Consider the following 17,430-nt stretch of genomic DNA (forward strand, 5'->3'; position numbering starts at 1 on the left):
TGGGCTGGGGGTTTGAGGCTGCCAAGAGGGTCAGATAACAGTGTCTACTTTAGCTGGGTTTGAGGCTGTGGCAGGAATCTCTGTAACTCCTTTCAAAAGAGGACTTATCCTCAAAGGAGTTTCCAGAGACCTGCTAAGCCAGGTCCGGTTCAAATCCTCTTGCAAATTGCTTCCTGGCTGTGTTCCCATGGACAAGTCATTGAACATCCCTCAGGATCATTTTCCCCATCTGTAAAATGGAGAGAGATGAGCTGTAGTGCAGTGGAAGGGAGTGTGGAGGACCTCAGTTAAAATCCTGTAGCTAGGCAAACTACCTAAGTTCTTCTTGAGGTTTAGTTTCCTCATCTGTAAAATGGGATGAGAATATAGCAGCTGCATCGCTTACTTCCAGGGTTGTTGTGCAGCTCATGCAGGTTTAAGTCTTTTCCAAACCTGAAGTTTTTGCTGATGTCCGTCACTGCTGTTGTGACGTCATCCTGCCCTGCAGACTCAGCACCAAGAAGAGGTCATTTGGATTCAATGAGTACAGAGAGGATCTGGGGGCAGGAATAGTGGGGCAGTGGTCCTTCCTCACACAAGAGACGCCTTGCTTAGAGAGCCAGGTGTGAGGGAGCTAGAGGCCTGTGCATAGAAACACATCTGAATGGCCCTCCAACCCCCAAATCCTGTGGAATTTGAGATCTGGGGGGCTCTGGTCCCCTGGAAGGGAGGCTTATTATGGGAGACTTACGGAGTCGGGGAGGACTTGAATTCTTACTCTGTCCACGATGCTCCTTACTCTGCCTGGGGGGATGGCACATGGGCAGCCAGGGGTGGGGGGAGTCTGGAGGGCCTATCAGCCAGAAATTTTTCACCTTTGATAGTGGAGTGTGGAGGAAGAAGGCAGAGAACATGGAAGTGCCAGGGTCTGGGGTCTTGATCATGGATTTCCCTATGGATTCCTACTCCCAGCTTCCAGGAATAAAACACAGACATGGAGATAATTTTAATGAAAATGGTTTCCAAGTTTCTATTTGTCAACAAATACATTTATTTACAAATTATCCATATGAAAATGTAAAACTGCCTCTTACATCTTCACATGCCTTTTGAATACCTGAATAAAGCTTAGGGACAAGACAAGCTGAGCAATCTGCAGCCATGGGACAGAAACATTTTGTGCCTTAAAAAGGAATGGATACAATGTAACAAAAAGAATGCAATTGCACAATTTAGCAAATCAACATCGACAAAAGGCTTAGACAGCTGTCTCCATCTGCAAAATAAATATTCAAGTAAATTGAATTAGGCAGAATGAGGCCTTCTGGGTCACAATTTACAGAGACTTCAGCTTTTTTGATCAAGGCCTATTTTACATGGGATTAGCCATGGATTCAGTGGATCGCTTCTGATGGCTGAGGGGGCCCCAGAATGGGGGGAGGGGGTAAGGGTCACATCGCTTCTTTATTATAGTAGTGACTGGTGGGCACAGAAGAGAAGCAGGCGGAGGAAGCAGGGATTGGAAAGGAATGACAAAGCACGGCATGGAAAAGCCTAAGGGTGGTTTCCTAAGTGGTAGACAGGGGTTTGATCACGGGTGCTCAGCCTGCCCAGGCTCCCTCTTGAAAACCAAAAGTCTTGAGCTCAGGAGCTAGAGAGGGGCTGCCCCCAGAGGTAAAGCTGTGAATTTATAGAATCCCCAAACCACGGGGCTGGACTTTAAGCATCCCCCGACCTGATGAGGAGTTGCTACGCCCATTTGAAGCTTTCCTGGATGTAGCTCTAGATTACACATGGCTGAGTCATTCTAGAACCCAGGCTCTCTCTAAAACATCTTGGGGTCACTGTCCTTTCCAGAGGAGTTCAGGTGCCTGGTACCCCTGATGGTTTAGTGCATGGTATCTTTTGTGGTAAAGGATTTGTCTTTTGTAACATAGTAGAAAGTGGTGGATGGAGGAGATTATGACCAATATTGATTGGAAAGAAAGGAGTTCAGTCATTGTGACACACACAAAGTCTTTCTTTCTCTTTGTATCTCTTGTCTGCCTTTCTCCCTCCCTCTCTCCCTCCCTCCCCTCACTTCAGCCTGGTCAGATTTTCTTTCTTGTTTACCTTTCTTGAAACTCATTGGAAAAATGTATATAGGTCTACAGATACTGAGCTACAAGGCAATACACAGACCATGTAGTCTAACCCCCTTATTTTACAGAAGTGGAAACTGAGGTCCAGGAATATTATATGCCTTTTTCAAAGTCATACAGGTAGTCAGAATTAGACATACGACTAGAATCCAAGCTTAGAATCCAAGCTATGTTTGTTCTGGAGAAAGGTGTGAAGTACAAATTGGAAAATTAAGGTTACCTCAGGATCACGTCCTGATCTAATTGAATGGTGACTTAGGTGGCCTAGAAGTGGGGGAGAAGGGGGTAGTGGGGAAAAGGACAAAGAGAGTTGTTGTGAAAAGTTAAGGATGAAGGGAGGCATGACCAAAATGGAATTCCTGAACCTTGGTTCCTGCTTGGTCTTTGCTACTGGGACCTAAAGGAACTGATCTAAGTCCCAAGTTAGCCCACAGAGACCCCAAAACCCAAGGGCTGAGTGACAAAATACAACACAGTGATCTTACTTTCACCATTCCAAAGCACATGTAACATTAAAAAAATGAACAGTGTTGGGGTGATTAGGAAAACAAATTTGAGGGTCCTAGCAAGCCACCAAGTTCCCATTTGAATGACCAAACATCCGTGTGATCCCAAATTCCCAACAATTTCTATATCTCAGCAAGTCTCAATCTTGTGCTTTGTTAGAAAGAAAGGAAAGGCAGGAATACTGACCCTTCACTTATGGAGTGAAAACAACATTGAATTGGCCTCAGGGACTTCAGAATTTGGAGGGAGGGGCTTGGCTCTACTAAACTGTTAACCATTATCCCAGATTGCTTATCAATGCACAATTAATGAATTCCCTTGTATCATTTTGATTCTCCTTCTAAAGAGTTTTTATTGAAACCATGGAATGAGGTCATAGAATGTTCTGCTGAGGTTCAGTTTTTAAATAATATCAAAATCTCCTTTCTGTATTGCCTAGTGGCTGTCCTTCAAGGTCCTTGAGGCTCTCCAGCAGGGTTTTCCCTTTCCCATTCCTCCTTTCCTCCTTATCCCGAATCACCAAATGGAGGTGAACCAGGAGGTGGCCTCAGAGGAAAAACCAATGTAGCACTCAATGAACAAATTCAGGCCCCAAACACAGAGGATCTGTGCTAAATAAGAGTCTAGTAAACTTCCACTTATCCAAAATACAACCAAGCCAAACCCCGAGGAGAAATATCCAAATAGGAGTTCCCAGCTGGGAACTCCTGCCCAGTTTCAGTCCCAACCAAGGGGAATTCACCTTTCTTTACATAAGTACCACACACTTTGGATGGCACCTTTGTGAGGAGTATTCAAAACTGTAATTTCATCAGATTCTCAGAGTCGAGTTTGGCCATAGGATCTCCCTAAGGCTCTGTATGATTTTAAAAAGCCTTCTGAGCCAACAAAGAAAGACCCTTTTATCATCTGGGCAGCTTTTCTGCCAGTGCTTCCTGTAAGATTCCAGTGATTTAAAAGTAGTCCTACATACAGATAATATTGGTCCAAACAGAGCATGCACACCTCTAAAAGAGGATTTTTTTGAAAGGAGAAAATAAGATATGGACAGATAGTTACAAATATGAAAAATATAGAAAAAAGATATCAAAAAGTTCATAAGCCATATCCAGTTTTACCAAGCCAAAGTTTTGGGAAAAATAAGGCTTGTGTATGGACTAATATTTATAAAACATATGCTAAATAAGTTAGATAATTTATGAACAAAAGCACTGCAATTTTCCATAGCAGAAAGCAGTCAGAATGGCATGTTTAGACCCAGTGGCATAAATCACATGACCTTACTTTCCAAGCCCTCCTTTCCAAGATACACAGAAATCACCTACAGTAATCTGCCAGGCACAGAATCAGAGGAATCATGGTCTAGCATTGGAATTGGAAACTGGAAGACCTGGACTCCAATTCTGCATCAGGCTCTTACTAGCCATGTGACCCTGGGCAAGTGCTTTTCACTCCTGGAGCCCCAGGTTCCTTATCTGTAAAATGGAAACATGCTAGGACCTATTTCATAGGGTGGTTGTGAGGCTCAAATGAGCTGAGTGCTCTTAAACCTTTAAAGTGCTAGATAAAGGACAGCCATTATTGTTATTAGAAGAGTATTCAGTTAACCAAAAAACTTACGCCTTTGGTGTATTCTGGATAAATGAAACACATTTTTGTACTGCCAGAACCCAAACTGCAAATCATTCTGGAAGCCTCTCTGAGAGTACACTTTTAGGATCACTGCCCTGGAGTAATAACATCACTTTATTTATGTTTGCCTGCCTTTCTGATAAAGAAAACTAGTAAATGGATTTGTGTTTTTCATCTTTTTTTCTCTCTTCAAAGAAATGAAACCCACTTACTCAGAAAAATCAAATCTCTCATGAGACCTTACGGTGGCGGACAGTGAAGACAAAATATTAACATATTCTACTGATAACATTTGCTGATGTAAATAGAGATCATTCCACTGTAGGGACAGACAGAGGCAGATGTCCCTGCCTGGCATCCCAGCTCATCCTCAGTCTTTATCAAGTACTCTAGATTTCCACTAGGGGGAGACCAACTCTAGGAAGAAGGAAAGATGCCTTGTTGCCCAGAGCATGCATTCACTCTGAAACATGATTGGTTGCTTTTCGTTAGGGTAGAATGGATTGGCTTGTTCACCAAAAACCTAACTTTTCAGCCGAAGTGATCCGATCCATTTATCTAGTGGTACTGCTTCATTAGCGCCCATCTCCAACACTGCCCACCTTCCCACAGCCTAGAGATGGCCAGTCCCACCAAGCCTTGTCTTTGTGCATCATCCAACCACTTAGGAATCCGGTGAGGAGAATGGAATCATGGAAGAGGGAATGAGACAAACATTGACTGAGCACGTCATAGAAAGGGGTGGTAGAATAAGGGTGAGAATAAAAGGAACCCAGAGGGTGCACTCAGGGAGGTCAGCCAGGAAACCCCATCCATGCGGTTAATGACTGAGTGAAGATGCAACATCTGTTTTTATGTTAGTGTTATCTGAATCACTATGATGGAAGCTCCCCTCAAATGGACCAGTGGAAAAGACCAAAGGGGAGATGTTGGGATCTCCAGCAGCCAAGTGTCAGAGAAGAGAAACTGAAGAAGGAAAATCACCAAGTAATTAAAAATTCTTTTAGTTCAGAAAATGATGCAAATGTTCCTTCAGATTCACAGCTCACTCAAAATGAAAAGGGCTGCCACTTTTTCTTTTCTTTTTCTTTTTTTTAAACAAAGATAACAATATAAAAAATCTAGTCTTAAAGAGCCTTCAACGTACAATTAGAAACCAGCCAAAGGGAACTCCATCTTCAGAGGTAAGCTGGGGAAATTCTACACGAAATCCCCACCATATTCTTCATTATTCAATGGCCACCAGGATGAGGCCATTTTCTATGGATTTGAGTCAGGTGTGCTAGCTCCACCTCACTGCTGCCCCAAAGGAGCTCTACTCTCTTCAGGGTGCATTTGCTCCCTGGCTAATGTTTCTATGATGTTCCTAGTTCTAGGCGCCATCATCCCTGGATGATTGATCCCTTGGTAAGAGGCTGTTTAGACAGAGCCGTCCAGTGCATATCATGCTGCACTAATATAGTGCAAAAATGTGCCTTCCAAAGAGAGAGAAAATAAAAAGATGCAGGCAGAAAGTTGAAGAATTGGCAAAAGTAGAAACCTATTGGATCAACTGAAGAGAATCCATTTTCTGGAAATAAGCCACTCAAAATATTAACTCTGAAGACACTATCTTTCCAGATACCTGCATGTGCATGGCTGACTGGCACTGACACTTGGGACAAGTCAGGACAAGACTGACATCTTCAAACTGAGTCTCTGTCTCCTGAAATGAGGGCCAACAAGTGCTGTATCGACTGTCAAGGTGCTTGGCTATCTCGATAGGTTAATCCACTCTGTTTAGAGTGTTCGCTTTGCCAGCATTAAGTGGCTTGTTAAAAAGGATATAATCTGACAGAGTAATAGTGTGATTCAACAGAGTTGCTATACAGGTTATTATGCTCAAATATAGCATGTGCTTGGTAGAAACTCTTCATGCTAACAGGTTACAATGGGTTGCTTAACACTGAAGATCAAGCTTGGCATCCAGTACCATTCTTACAACAGGACCCAGGTGGTGGCTTTTGCAAAAAAGATGACAGAAGTCACTCAGAATCAGGTTTCTTCAATTAGTCCATCTGCCAGATTTATCCATGCTGATGGATGAGTTTGAAGTACTACCATCGTGAGCATCCCCATTGGCATTGGGAAATCCACTCTTCTGTTCTAGGATGCATTTTTAAGAAAAGGTCAAAATGCATGTTTATCCACACAAGTTGAATGCTCTCAGGACCTCTGGACACTCATTTTGAAGGCAGGAGGCAGAAGTTGGTCATTGCCAATCACGATAAAACCTCACATATCTGCATCACCATCATAAGCCAAGGTCAAAGGTTTCAGACGGTTGTTTTGCCTTCTCTGGGGTTTCTTTGGCTTTTTGCTGTAACAAGGCAGAAAAATAAAAACACTTCAGGAGAGATCTGATCTCTAATTACTAACCAGAACTTTGGGGAGCAAACAGGGCTTCCCAATCCAAAAGCCTGCCTACTACATACTTGCTGAAATACAATCTTTGGCTTGGCTGCCACCTTCTGCCAAGTAATTACAGATGATAAAAGTGATATCCTCTCCTGCTGATGGAGAGAGTAACGCCCTCTGTTATGTACTTCCCTTCCAAGCTGGTCCATGTTCATACAAGTCGCTTGAGCAGGGCTGGGTAGCTCTGAAATCAAATTCTTTCTTCTCATATAATTTAAACCCAATGCCTTAATTCCAAACTCATCACCAATTCCAAAGCATGAAATTTTGGTCACATACTGAGTTTGGCAAGGACATGGGATCTTTGGATTAGGGCTTACAGGGGCCTTCAAAAACATTTGGTCCAACTTCTTCATTTAACACAGGGACTCCAAGAGGAGAAATGACTTGGTTGATGTCACAGAGATAGAAAGCAGCATAGCCAGAATTTGAAGTCAGGTCTTTTAATTATATTTAAGAAAAAATTTGATGCAAAGAAAAATTCTCTGTTAGAATGATCCCCAAAGAGAACAGGTTTTCTCAGGAGGTGGTCGCTCATCTCCTAAAAACCTTTAAACAAAGTTTGGAGGACCTCTTGTTGTAGGTGGATTGGATTGTGGATTGGACTCAAGGACCTCAGATGCCCCTTTCAACTCTAAGGTTCTGTGATTCTCTGAATCTATAACACATTTCCAGTTCTAGAGTTGAAGAGAGACTTGGAATTCACTGCCTCACAAGACAAATAGAGGAATGCAATAACACAAGTCAGGAGATAGTTTAGTGAGCAGATCAACTCAGGAAGACCTGGCTTCAAATTCTGCCTCTCAGATTTATGAGCTTTGTGCCCACTGCAAAATCATTTAACCTCCCTGAGCCTCAGCTTCCTTATCTGTAAAATGGGGTTAATAATACCTCCTATTGCTGTGGTGGGGCCCCTTGCAAATGCTAAACGCTCTATAAATTGCCCACTGCTTTTATTATGATTATCCCAGGTCACAGAGAGTTCACATGTAAACCTTCAACAAGAGTGAAGGATAATTTGAAATCTATGTAGGTGCCACAACTATGAGCATTTTCATTTGAACTCATGAGCACTGCCAAGTAAGCATTAAATAACTGACTGAGTAATCTTGAGTTGGTCCTGACTCCAGCGTAGCTCTAAAATGCTCCCATGCTCCCTCCACCCTGGAAGAGAAAGATTTCTCCATTTACTGAGATGGCAGGAGATTCAGACACTCACCAGGCTAGATAGATCATAGACACAACAAAGATGAGTAAGACAAAAGCCCCAGCTGCCACTCCATACACCCAGGTCTTCAGTCGCCCGTCTAGAGGAAGGGATGTTAGTGATTAGTTTCCATTAGTTTGGATATGACAGGCCTGAGCTAGACTCAGGAGGAGCTAGAGATTTTGATAATTGAAAATAAACTGTTGTCAGGAAACAGATAAGGATTAATAAAGGAAAAACTACACAATCTCCAGAAAACTCTCTAGTCTAGACCAGGTCCTAGCAGGTAAGTGGGCATGCCAACTGCCATGTCAACCACAGGCACTCTATCTTCTAAAACTCTGATTGAGTCAAGATGAGATCCTGGCAACATCGATGACTTTCTTCTTGTTATTAAAAAAGTGCCCTAAGTTTGCTTGGTTCCCATCTTTTCTAATCAAATGCTTTCCTATTCCTTTCTGCCAATGAGTCTTGTGATATTTCCTGCGATGATCAGACAGAGAAGGAAAAAAAGACTTTTCCAGCATTTCCTCATTTCATGACACAAGCAGGAGCCACAGGGCATCAGCAGTTGAATTTCTTTTTGGTGATTTCAACTTTTTCCACCGAATCTCTAAATTATGAGTTATAGATAAATTCTAAATGAGCAATAGGCGTTATTTATGGAACCCCCTGCTTTGTTGTAGTGAGTGATAAGAAAAGTGAGTGCCAGGGGTGGTTTAATGGCTTTGTCCATTTCTCATATGGCAAAAGGTTTAAGCACATTCTGCCAAAGAGTGTCTCCAATAGCAAAGAAATTGCAATAAGGTCAACTTCATCTCAATTGCATAAAAATTTTGGTAGCAGCAAGAGAGATCCTAAAGTGGAGTGGGCTGCCTGGAGAGCTGGGGAGGGAGGGGGGGCACATCCTCTCTGGAGATCTTCAAGTGGAAATTGGGATTCCTTTCAGGTACAGGTTTGAATAGATGAACTGTGAAGTCTCTTCCAATTCTTAAATTCTGTACTAGATAGTGGAGGAGCCTTCTACAGATTACAGAAAGGAAGATCTAGTGTGGGTTGAACAAATTTGGTTGGGGTGTATTTTGGGTAGAAGTGCACACATCATAATAAGAAAAAGCACATGGGATTGGCTGATCTTCAGAAGTCAGTTCTTTCTTTTTGATTCTATATCTGACATTTCACATCTGACTTTTCATATATTGGGTCGAACTGTAAGATGGATGGTTCAAGATGGTAGCATTTTCTGCAAACTTCTTTTGAGGTTGTCTTCTTATATCAGTAGGGCTTCATTTTAGTGCATTTACAAGCATTTTCTCCAGCTATTAGTGCCTCTCATTTCTTTTCTACCTTCATTCTAAATGTTCCTAAGAACCTGCAGAGATATATATACTAAAGCAATGGACCAACTGAATTCTAACCACTTAGAGTCAAAAGACTTCTATTTGATTTGGTGAAATCTCATGGAATGATAGAAAAAACGTCCTACCGATGAGAGCCATCTTAAAATGGAATGGACTGCCATGAAAGTGGATAGGTTCCTACAGTTCCCACAGAGGATAGGTTCCCCTCCCTCAAGCAGAGGCTAGGTGGTCACTGCTGAGGGATATGGTAGTGAGGATTATTTCAGGAGTAAGGGATTGCCTCAGAAGGCCACTGAGGCTGGTCCCTTTCAAATCCTATAAAGTAGTGATTCTAGGATCACTCATCAAGAAACTATTCTGGTACTAGAGAAGTCAATCATTCTCTTTCTAATTAGTAATAAGTCACTTCTTCTGAACTCATAAGAGCCTTGATATGCAGACATCACTTGGGAAATGTCTGTGATCACCATTATCACAAGTCTTCGGTGTATTTAATGGAGATCAGTTGATGAATATATGCCCGGGTTCATTTGCCAAACATGTCAAATTTTGGCTCTGCACTTCTTTACAAGGCTTTATAGATTTCTCCTTCCTGTCTATAATTTTAAAATGCCAGTGGGGGAATTTACATGTGTTAGACAGATTCACCCACCAACGATGTATTAGGTATTTGGATGAAATCTAAAGCAAGACAGAGAGAGCTGAGGGAAGTTCAGCTTTGGATTTCACTTGCTATTAAATGATACTGTTCACATTCAGTTGTAAGAAAAGTTATTTAAGCTTGGGGCAAAAAAATAGTCATTTTGCAGGTTAACTTCTGTGCTATCACTCTTCCTTGGCAGATGTAATCACTGATCTTTCCAGCCAAGAGATCAAAGTTATATCGCTATTTTTCTGAAGCCTTGTTATTCCTCTCCATCCTAGCCCCATAAGGGAGGATCGCTTCAGAGAAAACAAACCTCCGATTGAAAGTAAAGGAGAATACCAACACTCCCTTCTCTGTTTTGTGTTGAATAGACCCTTTTGGATACTTGGTCAAGACCGCAAATCCCCAAATGGAGGTTGGTCCCCCTGTTTTCAGGTGCTGAATTATTCAGGTTTTCTGAAAATTAAGCAGGTGGTGATCTTTCTCTAGGATATCACCTTTCCAGTTTAGGACCTAGGCTCATATTATTTTTTTTTATTCAGTTATACTTTAGCCTCAAAATATATGAAAAAGAATATTTAAGTAGAAGTCAAAAGAAATTGAAGGACATTTTGATATAATGTCAAAACAAGTGGTTTTCAGCTGTGCTAACATTTATTTTATCTCTCATCATGTCATCTGTTCTGGGGAGTTACAGAGGGCTCCTGGAATTGTGTTTTCTATTGGGTGCTTGCTGACCAAACCTCCTATCCATTGCTCCCACCAGGTCTCTGACTAGTTTCCAGTGCTACCTCTGTGCTCAAACTTACATGGTGGGAATAGGCAGCTGGGAAGAAAGAAGAGTGAGTACAGTTGTATTTGGTCACTAAACTCACTTGAACATATGGCAGATGGACTAGGTGGAGGGATGTCTCTTGGACAGTGTTAATAGTGGATTAGATTACTCCTGGACCCCTCAACTAGAAGAGCCCAAAGTGGCCCACGCTTCTGGTAAGCACTGAATGTCAACATGGGCTATAGGAATAGGAGGGCAGGGCACCAAGGGGTCTCCATGAATGAGGGTTCAGGCATGGAGGCATCTTCTGGCTCTGATGCCAGCACTGGAAGAACACGTTTTGAGCACCCAATTATTGAACCTTTGTTCACTGGCTCCTTGGTGATGTGCCCTGAGAATGACTTAGCCTAAGAGCCTAGTATGGATTCTCTTGCCAACCAATATTTCTTCCCTTAACTCCATCTTTGATTAGGAATTCCTCCCACTGTTAAACAATAGCTTAATATGAACAATTATAAGGCAAGGAGTAAAGCCTAAAGGAAAAATCCTTCTGGTCCTCTCAGGTAGAAAACAGCTCCTGGGAAAGTTGTATAAGAAGGTTCTCTGTAAGAACCATACTGATGAAAATCAGCTCTGGTGTATGAAATGATGGTTACCTGTTAGGAGGTACCCATCCTCAGGAAACCCTCTCTGTACATTCTGCCTGACTGTTTCTGTCTCCATCTCTGTCTCTTTCATCAGAAAATTTAAAATTGGAAGGGAGCTGCAAGAACATTTTGTCTGACTCCCTCAGGTCTTAGATGAGGAGACTGTGCGCCAGAGATGCCATGTGATTTGCCTGAGGTACCACAGGCCATAACTGGGGGAAATGGGATTGCAGTCTTGGCCCTCAGACTTCCCATTCAGGGCTCCATAGGCAGAACTCTGGCTCGCTGCCAATGCCTTGTCACTTCACCTGGCCCAAATGGTTGCAGAAACCAGGTCCGTCCCCGTCCTGATGGGTTACCGGAGGGCTGGGTGGGGTGCACGGCTCGGCTTGTTTTCACATCTCCATTTTTGTCCTCGATAGTGGGGATGACCACCACGGGAATGAGGGTGCATTGCTCCAGCGTCCCATCAGAGGACATCACTTCTGTGTACCCCTCTTCACAACCACAGGCTCGAGTCTGCAGGAGAACAGTGAGCTTTACACTGGGCATGCACAGATGGCAGGGACTGCAAACAAGAGCACAGTGGACAGATACCCCAGACTGCTTTTCATGCAAGATCTGCTTTCACTAGGTCAAAGCCGTCTGAAGACGCATGCTGATTACGGAGACAATGGACACATTAGTGACTGGACTGCTCTTTCCTATAGTTAATCCAAGAGAATGTGCCCATTTGGACAGTCTCTGAGTATTGGAGATGACGTCATAAGCAGTGAAAAGAAAACTGCAAATAAAATGTGGATGTTTTCATGCTTTAGTCTAGTTATTAAAAAGAAAGACTGAGAATATGTGAGACATGCTCTGATAGGGGTTTGGGAAGCAGAGGCAGAGGTGAGGCCTAGGCTGTTCCCAGGGGATGGCACCTACCTCACTGCAGTAGGAATGAGGTTGGCTGCAGGGCGGGTTACATGACCGGTCAGCCTCAGGCTGGCGTGTCACCAGGCAGCCCCCTGTAGGACACAAAATCAGATGGTGACACACAGCAGCTCCTATCCAGAGCTAGCAATGGCTGCAGGCCATTGACAGTGGTTGCTCATCACTGACAAAGGCTGAGCTAGCCCTGTTGAGGTGATGTTCAGGCTCAGGGCCCCTCATACTCAGGGGAGCTGGAGCAAGAGGCTTAGCCCTGAAGTAATGAGCCAGTATCTGCCCCGCAGTCAGCCATAGTTACTTCAGAGCTGTTTTGAAGACAGACTGTGGATGAGGTAATGCCATCCTAAATCCCCAAGTCTAAACTTGTGCATATGTGGCCCCTCTAATCAGAAAACATCAATAGTATCTCTGGTTGTTCAAAGGTTTGGGGTCTATGGTGTCAGGGCACCTGGACGTAGGACTCACATGACTGGGGCTCATATCTGTTCTTTGCTCTTGCAGTAGTTCTGTGATCTTCTCCTCACTTCTGCCTCCCAGAATCCCTCACTTTCCTCAAAACCCAGCTTAGGAGTCATCTCCTACAGGAAGCCCATTTGAATTCCTTGGTGGTGACCACTATGTTCCTCTTGGAATTGTTTTCTAGTTCTTACCTGTTTATCTACCTACACACTGTTTCCCACCAATACAATGTAGGCTTCTTAAAGGTAGGACATGCTTTATTTTCTTTCTGGGTCCCTATCTCCTCATTCAGTGCCTTCTCTGAGCACTATGGGTACTTAATCATTGTCAGCAGAACTAGGCTGAATTAAATCTCACTGACAGGGATCTGCCCTCAAAAGGTGCAAATTCCAGGCTATCATGAGGACCACTGCATGCTGGGAAAATCATGATGCTTATTTAGGCATGGGAAGAAGCAGAACAGGATTCATTGGAGAGGGGCAGAAGCATAAAGAGGAAGCACAGCAATCAGGGGGCGTCCCTGACTCAGAATCACTGGAGAATCGCCACCTCAGCCTTATTTCCTCTTCTGCAGTCTCAGAGGATGCCCTTTCAGATTTATAACCAGGTGGAGTTTGTGATGAGAACAGATGTCATAAAGTAATTACACTGACCAGGTGGAGATGCTAAGGAGTCTCTTCCCTGTGATGTCTAGATTTTGGCATTGCCATGATGTAAAAAAGAATTCCATCTGTCTTCTCCCCTCCCCAGCCTCCTCTCCCCCAGCAGTTACTAGAACCTTCTGTCTGAGACTACTTTCCATTTAACTTGAACTTAACTAGTTGCCTTTTTATGTGCTGTCTTCTCCATTCAGTTATGAGCTCCTTGAGGGTGGACACTATTTTTTGCCTTTCTTTGTAACCTCAGTGCTTAGCACGAGAGGCTGGCATGTAGTCACCCCTTAATAAAAGCTTACTGACTAATGACTGACTGTGAATAATGATAATTCTTTCCAGTTGCTTTGAAGGTTGACTCTGGACCCTCCTTACCAGTAGCATTGGAGCCCAAGTTCCCATGCTGATGAATTTTTTATTGTCAGTAATTACTAGGCAGTTGAGGTTAGAAGTTTCTATTTAGATGTTCATTAGAATTTTTAAGTCCAAACGCAAAACAAAAACAATACTTCCAAGGACTTATAAGGATCACTATCCAGAAAAACTGGGACCAGGGGTTAGGAAACCTGTGTTTGTCCATTACCCATATAAAATGGAGTTCCTTCTAAAAAAAATGGAGGGAGGAGTTGGCTGAATATTGGTGCCTCAACCACCCAGAGAGAGCTCCAGGGAGCATGGATGCAGTGTAGATGGAAGCTGTTATGCCTTGGTTCTCATGGATTATTTCTGCTAACATGAACATGGCCCATTTTGTCACAGAGAACTCTTCCGGGGAACCATGCTGGCCACAAGTCATTTCCTGACTCCATTTGAGGGAGATGTGGACTTGATTATGCCTTCTATTGGCCTGATACCATTGGGCTGTGGGTGGTTACTGATGAAGTCAAATTATGATTGAGCAGGTGTGAAGGGCCATCACCAATCACCATTCTTTTTCCATATGTGCATTATGTACATAGTTAATCGATCATCATATTATCAGGGAAGAATACAAGAAAAGGATTGCCAATCTAGATCATGATACTTTCACAAAACAGAAGGGGAAATCCTCTTATTCCCACAGGTTCTCAGTCATGCTTCTGTCTATATTTTGGGATTGCATCCTCCATCATGATTAGGGCTAGGCCTATAGGGAGAACAAGTCAGCAGGATTTGGGTCTATCTTTTGAAAAAAAGTGACTTTAGCAGCCAATTGCATGGACTATGAGATACCACCAATTCCGTGCTGGAGAGTTAAAAATAAGACCCTTTCTTCTCTGAGGCTCTGGTCTTGCCGAGGTAAGGAGATAGGCAAATGCACCTCCATTCCTGTGATTCTCTGGTGGCATTGGGGGGCAAGCCTTTCCCTAGGACCTGGCATATTGAGTGAGCCAAGACTTTGCGGGAAGACACCAATCTTTGCCTCCCCTCATCCTAGGGCATGGAACCCTCTTTCCCTCTGGAAAACTTTCATATCAGGTCAATAGAAGGCATAATGAAGTCCACATCTCCCTCAAAATGGAGTCAGGAAATGACTTGTGGCCAGCATGGTTCCCTGGAAGAGTTCTCTGTGACAAAATGGGTCATGTTCATGTTAGCAGAAATAATCCATGAGAACCAAGGCATAACGGCTTCCATCTACACTGCATCCATGCTCCCTGGAGCTCTCTCTGGGTGGTTGAGGCACCAATATTCAGCCAACTCCTTTCCCTCTGGAAAACTTTCTCTGTCCAAGGTTGAAACCTGGAAACTTGTTGACCTTCCAGGGAAGGAAACAAGGAGTTTTTCATGCTGGAGAGGGGACCAGTGGGGCCAGCAGACTGCTCTTCTCTCCAGTAGTATATGATTGGGCTAGGATGAAGAGATTCTTGTCAACTGGAATCTGAGAGTCCTGGAAAGTCTGGAGGGCTCTGGGGCTGGGCTCCCAGGCAGGGTAAACTCCTTACTGACCTGGTTCCTGAATTTCTAGGGAAAATAGGTCATGTGAACATTTTCTCCATTAATACCTTCCCATTTTATTCTTCTAAATATCTTTATGGGATGTGTAAGAGATAAAAGGCCAACCTCAGAGTCAGGAAAACCTAGTTTGCAGATGCATATTTGCCATGTAATCATGGTCAACTCCCTCAACTTCTCTGAACTTTAGTCATCTTTAAAGCTATAAAAGTGAGGAGGCAGCTGCCATGTGAATCAGCAGAGGCAACATCTACCCCTGGAACTCTCTACACCAATGAAATCACAGGTCCAGGGTAAAAGCTCTGTAAACTTAAAAATATGTAGTATCACTTTCTGAAAAAGAACTCAAAGAAGAATTACCTTTTACTTAATCAATTAATTAAATCCTAATTGGATTTTTCAATTAATTAATTAATTAAATCCCAATTATCAACCATATAAGGGAGAACAGAATAATGAATATGAGGAAGAAAATGATGTGCCACAAAAGGGGCCAGGGATCTGAGGGCACTCAGGCTTAACTTGGACAGACAGACCCATGGGTTTCCATCCTCATGTGTTGGTTGGGCCCAGTCCATTCATTCCATGAGGACTGGGGAAACCTGTGACCTATGAGTCTGCTTTCTGGTGGGACACAGGAAAGTGAGAGCTTTACCTGTTACATTTAAACCATCTGATCTTTGACACCAGACTGTCCGAGAAGACCCCTTCCATGCACTGGCCATCCATTTGTACTCATAGCATTGGCCATCTGGGAGGACAAAATCAAGCAGTCAGTATCATTCAGCAAGACTTATCAGATGCCTGTTATGGCAGGCCCTATGTTAGGTGCTGGGGACACAGAGACAAGGGGAAAAAGTCCCTGTTCTCAAGAAACTTATCTTCACCTGAGGTAATATTGATGTACACAGAAAAGAATATACATCAAGTAATCATTAAGCTTTTATTGAGCATCTTCTATGTCTGGAACTGTGCTAATGCTGGGCATTCATACACCCAAACCACTGCCACCACCACTGCCACCAACACCAACTACAACAGAGCCGCTGCCCTCAAGATGGTTCCTTTCTACTGGGATGAGGCAATGTATAAACAGATACATAGGCACTGGTCAATCAACAAACATGCATTAAATATCTTCCAGGTGGCAGGCACTGTGCCAAGTGCTGGAGATGAAAAGAAAGGAATGAAACTATCCTTGTCTCCAGGACATTTACATTCTGTCCATTCTGGTAGAACGGATGCCAGCAGAAATAGCCCACTCTTAGGGAAGGACAAATCCTATCGAGTCCCCTATTACTTACCTTCTGTCTTCTTCCTCTGTGCTGGTGTTTACTCCCTCAACCTTCTGTTTCAGGACTAGGCTAAAAATCTGCCTCAGTCTCTTTAATGTTGGGGAATTTTGTATTCAGAGGCATGAATCCTTCCCCTTAGTAGCCTTTGGTGAAACATGACTGAATCCAGCTTAGTTTTGGTCCTTTCTGCATCCTTGGGAATCTCTAACTCAGGGGTTGCTTCCTGAAGAAAGTACTGAATTTGAATTCTTCACTACCCCCTTAAGGCATGTTGTCAAAGTCTCTGCAGTAGCAGTCTGGCATGGGCCTCAGCACAAACCCCTGCTTTGTTTTATGGTCACATCCTTTCTAGAGCAGGGAGACTAATGGGGGAGGGGTGCAGACTGAGAACTGTAATGATGAGCAGTTAATTGATGGAGATTTGACTCTTCTGGAGCTCTTGTGTCCGTCCTGCTCATCCAGCTGGTCTGCCCTACAGATGCTGCATAATTACTCTTTAGGGAACATTTTTGAGTTAGTAAGAACTGAGGAAAATATCTAGTCTGCCATTTTGTTGGTCCAGTGATTCAGAAATTCTGCCTTATGGAGAGTCCAAATCAGTGCTGCCCTCTCTGGGATGTTTCCCTTATGCACCCTGCTGGTACCCTGTGCTTTGTATCTCCTCTCGCCTGCAGGGGTGATGTTCTCTTTAAGCACTCACCAGGTCTACGGCTATGAACTCCATGAGGGCAGGGACTGTAGTTAATCTAAATCAGTTCAGTTGTTGAACAAGGGCTGTGTTGGGAAATATTCCTTCTTAAGGT

At 43.4% G+C, this 17,430-nt stretch overlaps 1 protein-coding gene across 1 annotated transcript in view; it reads right to left on the bottom strand.

Moving 5' to 3' along the window:
* Positions 1-980: 980 nt before the first annotated feature.
* Positions 981-17,430, bottom strand: part of THSD7A (thrombospondin type 1 domain containing 7A) — a 357,822-nt gene continuing 341,372 nt past the window's right edge. The window contains exons 24-28 of the mRNA XM_072650795.1: positions 15,988-16,083; positions 12,280-12,362; positions 11,661-11,871; positions 7,936-8,023; positions 981-6,618 (exon numbers count right to left, since the gene is read on the bottom strand). Coding sequence (XP_072506896.1) covers positions 6,534-6,618; positions 7,936-8,023; positions 11,661-11,871; positions 12,280-12,362; positions 15,988-16,083 — 563 coding nt within the window. The 3' untranslated portion in view covers positions 981-6,533. The remainder of the gene's footprint in view (positions 6,619-7,935; positions 8,024-11,660; positions 11,872-12,279; positions 12,363-15,987; positions 16,084-17,430) is intronic.

The sequence above is a fragment of the Notamacropus eugenii genome, chromosome 3 (assembly GCF_028372415.1).
Source record: "Notamacropus eugenii isolate mMacEug1 chromosome 3, mMacEug1.pri_v2, whole genome shotgun sequence".
In the NCBI taxonomy this organism is placed as follows: domain Eukaryota; kingdom Metazoa; phylum Chordata; class Mammalia; order Diprotodontia; family Macropodidae; genus Notamacropus; species Notamacropus eugenii.